We start from the raw sequence: 8,306 nt of genomic DNA, 5'->3' as shown, positions 1-8,306 counted from the left end.
GAATTAATCTCCAATTTAATTCCTTAATGCTCCAACTGTTTTAGTTTCTCAACCACGCTATTCTGATATTCAGCCACATCCACTTGTCTAAAGCTTTGTTGATAACTCACTCATTGTCAGATTGTTTGACACTCATCCATGCAACACGCTACAACACCAACCCGTGAATCACCTCTCCTTCCAACTATAACGACTTTTGTCATATCATGTTTGCCTGTCTTCACCATATTGACTGTGAAGTTAACTGCTAGTTGATATTAAAGTCATTTCCAACCAGCTGTTTGATGTGGTGCACTTGCGTCCTCCATGTGTCACATTGTCTTCAATGCTAAAAAATGCTGATATGTTGCTGTGTTTTCATTCAATGGCCATCTTGAGAAACACCAGACAAGATTAGAGATTAACAAATGCTCCAAGGCTTCAGTGTTGCTGTCCTTCTCCTGTAGTTTAATGTATGAATTATGTGGGACTTGAATTGGCCAATATGCAGGTGTGGCTTCCTCAACACGATGTGTCATTTAATAGCATCTTAACAGACTTTGGCGGTTACAGTAAGTGGGTGACTCCAATTTTTGGAAAATCACAAGACGCATGGAAAACTCCCAAGTTGTCACATCCTTCTTGGTCTGGTTTCCATAGAGATTGCAACCTGAATGCAGCACCCTGGACCACATAACCATCCTGACACATATTACTAACACTTTCAGCCGTGACATAAGGTTCTAGTGTTCATTGTCTGTGACAAATTTTTAATAATCCTTCTTGACAAGCCATTCTAGTCTCCTCTGTGTCAAGGTGCAATATAAACCTGTTAATTCTAGTTGGATATCTGACCATGCACTCTTCTGGACAGAATAATGTACATGAATAGAACATATAAAGAACAGCAGCAATATAATGTTACGCGTGTGTCCTGTCCAGTGGAGAGTGGTCTTTCACTGAAATGTGATCATGAGAAAATTCATTTTTGTAAGCAATAGAAAACACCTACAACTGAAACATATTCACAGACAGTTTATTTTTGTTTAAAATTATTTCACATCATGTTGAAGATCTTTTGTGTTTTATTACAGCCACAGAAGAGTAGCAGCAATAATAATAATGGTAATAATAATATTAATAATAACAATAACCCAGCAGTAGAAGCAGATCAATGCTGAGAAAGACTAAAAATGAAAAACAAGACGGGCACCCTTTCCAGCTGGCCCCAAAAATTCAAGGGAGGAATAATGCAAAATCAAATTCTCAAGTTTTCAATCAGATTTACCCAATCTGCCAGAAGATACACCAAGTACTCTCCTGCCTGCCTCTCTGATCACCTTGGCTGTAGTGGTCCAGCCTTCTGGAAGTTCCTCCTGTCCACCGGGAGCCTGTCTGACCTCTTCCAGAAAAGCCGCACAACACTCTTCCTGTCTCAGCTTCCACCTCATGGTTCTCTGCTCTGCTTTGTCTTCCTATTCTTCCTCCCTACCACCAGAGTCATCTTACACACCACCATCCTATGCTGTCTAGCCACTCTCTACCCTACCACAACCTTACAGTCAGTAACCTCCTTCAGATTACATCGTCTGCACAGGATGTAATCCACCTGCGTGCTTCTACTTCCGCTCTTGTAGGTCACCCTATGTTCCTGCCTCTTCTGGAAAAAAGTGTTCACTACAGCTATTTGCATCCTTTTTGCAAAGTCTACCACCATCTGTCCCTCCAAGTTCCGTTCCTGCATGCCGTACTTACCCATCACTTCTTCATCACCCCTATTTCCTTCACCAACATGTCCATTACAATCTGCACCAATCATGACTCTCGCTCTGTCTGGGATGCTCAGAACTACTTCACCTAGCTCCTTTCAGAATTTCTCTTTCACCCCTAGGTCTCACATCGTGCCTGTGTGGCATAGCCACTAATCACATTATACATAACACCCTCAATTTCAAGTTTCAGCCTCGTCACTCGATCTGATACTCTTTTCACCTCCAAGACATTCTTAGCCAACTCTTCTTTTAAAATAACCCCGACTCCATTTCTCTCATTTTGGATGAATGCTCATATCTGTTTGGCAAAGTTTTAAGCTGGATGCCCTTCCTGACGCAACCCTCTGCATTTATCCGGGCTTGGGACCAGGCCTACAGTTTGCACTGGCTTGTGCCCCCCCATTGGGCTGCATTATTAGCATACACATTGATTTCTTTTAATTGACATTGTGACAATAAGTTAAACATGACTTAGAAAATTCTGCTATTTGGCTGACGATATGTTAATCAGTAGCATAATTACAGGGAGCAACCAATCAAAGAGATTTGTTTTCACTTTCTTTTGGGATGTGCCCCCTGAGCAATTTGATTTTAACCCATGTCTCAGTAGAGATGACTTGAATTGGACCACCCTGACAACATTTTATGGACAGTTTTCAACGACGGTATATTCATTTAGCTGCGTAGCAGCCTCACCAACTCAATGCTTATATGAAATGTTGGCGTCCCAGTTCGGCACACAGGCATTAAGACAAAGCCCAATATGTCTCCCTGGTTCCAATAACTGATGGGTAGAAAGATAAGGATCGGAATTAATATTCTCCTTTAAAATGCCAAAGACCTACAGTATTGCGCTGGATGTAATGGCAGCAATGTTCTGGCTTGACATCCAACATGCAAAGGTGCTTCAGCAGCATTCTTCACACCTATGGTATTTCTTTTACTTTCTTAATCCACGAACCATTATGTTCAAGGTGCTCCTTTAAGGTAAATCTTTGCATCCATATATTTTTAGGCAGTTTTAACTACAGTATGAGCCTTCCCAACATATAGAAGTGATAGATTCCAAGATGTTGCGATCCAACCAAGTCTGCATATTTCAGAGAGTAAAATGGTCTTAAATTTCCTTGATGTTGAATTAATCTCCAATTTAATTCCTTAATGCTCCAACTGTTTTAGTTTCTCAACCACGCTATTCTGATATTCAGCCACATCCACTTGTCTAAAGCTTTGTTGATAACTCACTCATTGTCAGATTGTTTGACACTCATCCATGCAACACGCTACAACACCAACCCGTGAATCACCTCTCCTTCCAACTATAACGACTTTTGTCATATCATGTTTGCCTGTCTTCACCATATTGACTGTGAAGTTAACTGCTAGTTGATATTAAAGTCATTTCCAACCAGCTGTTTGATGTGGTGCACTTGCGTCCTCCATGTGTCACATTGTCTTCAATGCTAAAAAATGCTGATATGTTGCTGTGTTTTCATTCAATGGCCATCTTGAGAAACACCAGACAAGATTAGAGATTAACAAATGCTCCAAGGCTTCAGTGTTGCTGTCCTTCTCCTGTAGTTTAATGTATGAATTATGTGGGACTTGAATTGGCCAATATGCAGGTGTGGCTTCCTCAACACGATGTGTCATTTAATAGCATCTTAACAGACTTTGGCGGTTACAGTAAGTGGGTGACTCCAATTTTTGGAAAATCACAAGACGCATGGAAAACTCCCAAGTTGTCACATCCTTCTTGGTCTGGTTTCCATAGAGATTGCAACCTGAATGCAGCACCCTGGACCACATAACCATCCTGACACATATTACTAACACTTTCAGCCGTGACATAAGGTTCTAGTGTTCATTGTCTGTGACAAATTTTTAATAATCCTTCTTGACAAGCCATTCTAGTCTCCTCTGTGTCAAGGTGCAATATAAACCTGTTAATTCTAGTTGGATATCTGACCATGCACTCTTCTGGACAGAATAATGTACATGAATAGAACATATAAAGAACAGCAGCAATATAATGTTACGCGTGTGTCCTGTCCAGTGGAGAGTGGTCTTTCACTGAAATGTGATCATGAGAAAATTCATTTTTGTAAGCAATAGAAAACACCTACAACTGAAACATATTCACAGACAGTTTATTTTTGTTTAAAATTATTTCACATCATGTTGAAGATCTTTTGTGTTTTATTACAGCCACAGAAGAGTAGCAGCAATAATAATAATGGTAATAATAATATTAATAATAACAATAACCCAGCAGTAGAAGCAGATCAATGCTGAGAAAGACTAAAAATGAAAAACAAGACGGGCACCCTTTCCAGCTGGCCCCAAAAATTCAAGGGAGGAATAATGCAAAATCAAATTCTCAAGTTTTCAATCAGATTTACCCAATCTGACATTACTCCTTACATTGTATGACCCAAACAAAACTGCATAGAATTTTAAAATAGTAGAAACTTGCTGATTGTTAGGAGTTTAAAGGAAAAAAAAGTGATATCTCAGGAACAAACTTGCAGGTGAACATTTAGCAAGATGAAGGTACTGTAGCCCCACATTTAGAAACACAACAAAATGTAGTAGCCTCTATTCAGCCGCGACATGAAAACAATACAGTGTAAGCTAAAAAAACAAACAAACAAACAAAAACTTGTCTTTTTGGAAGACTGCTGTTTGCTATCATGCTGAGAAATAGAAGAGGTTGGTGCCAATGTTTAATGCAAGGCTGCAGTCACCTGGATTTGCTTTGCATCAATAGAAAGTAGAAGAATATAAATAGCTTGGCTTAATCCAAAGAACCAGCAACTGTAAAATCAATGATTATCTTTTTTTTTTTTTTTTTAAATGCACCCCTCCAAAAAAAAACAATGAATAAAATGACACACAGTAGCAGGGACTACTGTGATTTTGGCTGTAGTTTATTCATTCATCACACAACCAGTAGATTCCGCCACAGCAGTATGTTTTAAAATATGAGAGTGGTTATCAATTAGGTCGACTTCTTAGCAATTAAACAAGCAAACTGGAGTTGAGAAAATAACCAGATTGTAAACAAAATACAGCAAAGTTCAATTGAATTAGTTTGTGGGTCTCAGAACCCAACGGCCTTAGTTGAACTACAATATTGGCCATTGAATGTGCTACTCCTGAAATTGTCAGGCAACAAGGTTACAGTACTTTTCTTTGAGGACTTTTTTATTTATTTGTACTTTAGTGGTCTTTTGTGTTTTGCAAATTCATAGCTTAGGACATTTGTACACCAATAATGGTACATTATTATTTTTTATAATAACAATGCATTAATAATTACAGAACATGACAAGATCTGTCACGGCCTATAAAAGGATGATGGAAAAAAAACAAACCCGAGTTTCAGTTTCAGTACTTATCCTCAGATAGTGATCAGACCCTTTATCACGATTTCAAACACACAAAAAAAAAACAATACTGAAAATATCAAGATGATGTAGAGACACGTACATGCAAAACAACCCTGAAAACAACACCAACAAAACATCTGATTTATGTCATTAAATGTGTAAAGCTGGAAACTTAAACATATTATGAAATGAAAAAAATGATTTCGATTACAGTGCACTTTGTGTGAAACAACAAAACAACCACACAGATTGCTAAATGAAGGCAACACCAGCCCACCGATAAAGGAAGGCAAAGATTAATACAGAAAAGAAGAAAAGGGTTTAAAAATGATTTCAATACATGAAAAGAAAGACTATATACAATGCTATGTACATTATACAGGATATGAAAGGTAGCGAGGATGAGGATGACCATAAAATCTACTGACCAAGCAGAAAACTGCATTTCACCCAATAAATAGTAAATAACTTGGAGTGGACGGCATCCTGTTCTCTTTTGTAACTTTTGCTTTGTATTAACAACTTGGGTGTATTTAGAGGGTGGCACATATAACGAAAATAGATGCATATGGAGCAAAACTGACTGAAAAAGGTGGACTTGTCTTGTTTTGTCTCAATATGGAGCCACGTACACAAGACAAAAGTGGCTGACTTACAGTGAGGCAGGGCAATAGCCACACACTGTAAAATGCAACGTTGCCAAAGTACACGGACAACGCTTTGAGGGAATGTAGAGGGACAATTATGGCTAAAAGTTGTCCTTCCCCTCCCAAATCAGTGTCTTTTATAGCCCAACTCGATATATGTACATGAATTGTCCCAATATTCCATTTACAAACAACCCTAAAAATACCACCAATTTAAATACAGCAGAAAAAAAACGTCTGCAGTGTGACGTTGGCAAGGGAGGTCAGACTGCGTCTTAGCACAGCTCACCACAAGATCTGCTTCACCAGCCTGGTGTAAGTAAGAAGCGCATGTTGGCTTGATGCAACGAAAAAAAACAAATTTGATGTTTTGGCAAAGTGTCCTTCCTCCATGTCCAACCGTCTCCAATCGGGAACAAAATACAGAGCATATGAAAATATACAAACTCTTAGCTGGTGATGGGTCTCGTATACAGGTGTACATTAACAGATCTATGTGACCACTATGGCATAGTACAGAGAAATCCATGTATGGGTACGCTCTAGGTTGGCTTCATGTATTTTGTGTCAAAAACAAGCAATGAAACAACTAAAAAGAACAGAGTCTGTGTTCATCGATACTGCCAGGATTCAAATCCCAGATCTTAAAAGAGCCTTATAAATAACAGGCAGTCCCAGACCACCCAGCTACTGCTACACAAAAGTCCTATTAAATAGTAATGGGAGCTGATCAGTATGTACACTGACGAATTAAAAAGGGACATATTTTGCTTTCGCTGTTAAATTCTCCTACAGAGATCCCAAACAGTTTTTTAAAATGCCATTCCTGACATTCATCTTCATATAAACACACAATATAAGAAAGCCAGATGCCTGGAAAAATAAGATCATTTAACCTGGTAGAAACCTTTTTGTGTTGCCTTTGAATGTGTTTGTAAATGAGGAGCAGGCACAGTCTGAACAACTCACAAAGGCAGCACCGTTCCCAACTGAAGTCTTGGAAAAACTGGAAGAGGGACCCGGAAAATACAACTGGAGAATGACAGTGGGACTGAGGTGATTAAGAGTAAAACAAGTCTGTTTGAATATAGCTACATCTTGGATTAGTGCAGAGAAGAGCTGGAATGTAAGCGCTTCATCACATGAGATAAATGAGAGATTTAAAAGAAAAAAGAGAGCGCGTGGAAGTCTCAGAGCAGGCATTACTCTTTTCCACAAAACATCAGAGCTGGATTTGGACCGGTTAAGAAACAGACAAAATATCTGACAACATATTACAGGAAGGCTATTGGGAGAAAAAAAGATCAGTTTTGTTACAGTATAGCAGGTCCTTGAATGTCCTCTGATCACATTAGCAAAAAAAGGGTCCACTATACACTGACAGCAGTAGCAAGGTGAGCAACAAGGTCCATAAAGCTTTCTTTGTTGGAGAAAATTGGAACCTTCCTTCCTAGCGATGCCATCTACTGTATGTATCCTCTCCTCACACACACGCACGCACACGTCAAAGTAAGGTCATTCTGATGAGTGACGTCTGAGATATCAGACGACACAACAAAACCCTTTTTTGTTAACTGTTTTCAGTGGCTATGCTTCTTGTGTGAGTCTGGCGACCCATACAGTGCACGCGAGCGGTCGATCACCACGCCTCAGTGTACCGAACATCCACGTCTTTCAGGTTGGGCAATTTGGCCTGTTGGGAAAATAACAAACGAGTGATAGTGAATAAACACATTACATACAAGCTGTACAGTGCACTATCAACTTCAAATGCTCATGGAGTTTCAATTAACAAGTCCAAAAATATTTTAACGAACAATATAAAAGTTGCAAAACCCCTGTGTGACAACTCAGACATACACCTTAACAAGCATGCATAATTGACATGAAAAACTCAAAAACTACATTAAGAAAGAGCTTTTATTTACAGATATACAACTAAAAAACGCACCGTGACCGACACTGACTCACTGCACGACTCGAGTTGAACCTCAGTGCCTTTTTACGTGGCGCTCCTCATTCCCTCCATAAACTGCATCATCTTTTCTCATGATTCCGACATCTACTACCTACCGCCACACATACTCAATTTATACCAGAGGTGTCCACACTTTTTCTCCGAGCGCCACATACAGAAAAATAGGTTAGAAGTGCCACTTTGAAGTCCTACAACTGTAAATTATTAAACATGCTAAAACCACACGTTATTCACCTTACCACTATACAGCCCTACCGATGACGTAGAACACTTGTCTGAGTTTTCATCACGACTTTGAAATTTCTCTACAGAGCAAGTACACACGTTTACAATTCTCAGTCAACATTTCCCAAATGTATATAGTTGACAACCCCCCCTTAAAAACCTATAGGTATGTAAGATCATTTTTAAAAGCCATATGGAAATCTGTATTTATATTTTCTATGCTTCTGCTAAATGTGATGTAAATTGATCGATCCGCAGACGAATTTTTTGGACCTGCCGCTGGCCAGGTCCCTTGTGATGGCCATACTATCTG

At 39.2% G+C, this 8,306-nt stretch overlaps 1 protein-coding gene across 1 annotated transcript in view; it reads right to left on the bottom strand.

Annotated features, from left to right (window-relative positions):
* Positions 1 to 3,884: 3,884 nt before the first annotated feature.
* Positions 3,885 to 8,306, bottom strand: part of cmip (c-Maf inducing protein) — a 75,054-nt gene continuing 70,632 nt past the window's right edge. Inside the window, exon 21 of the mRNA XM_061677441.1 lies at positions 3,885 to 7,483. Within this exon, the coding sequence (XP_061533425.1) occupies positions 7,430 to 7,483 (54 nt within the window). The 3' untranslated portion in view covers positions 3,885 to 7,429. The remainder of the gene's footprint in view (positions 7,484 to 8,306) is intronic.

Source organism: Phycodurus eques, chromosome 5, assembly GCF_024500275.1.
Source record: "Phycodurus eques isolate BA_2022a chromosome 5, UOR_Pequ_1.1, whole genome shotgun sequence".
NCBI classification, from domain to species: domain Eukaryota; kingdom Metazoa; phylum Chordata; class Actinopteri; order Syngnathiformes; family Syngnathidae; genus Phycodurus; species Phycodurus eques.
Note: the sequence above shows the minus strand (reverse complement) of the source record. Positions and strands in the feature narration are given on the sequence as shown.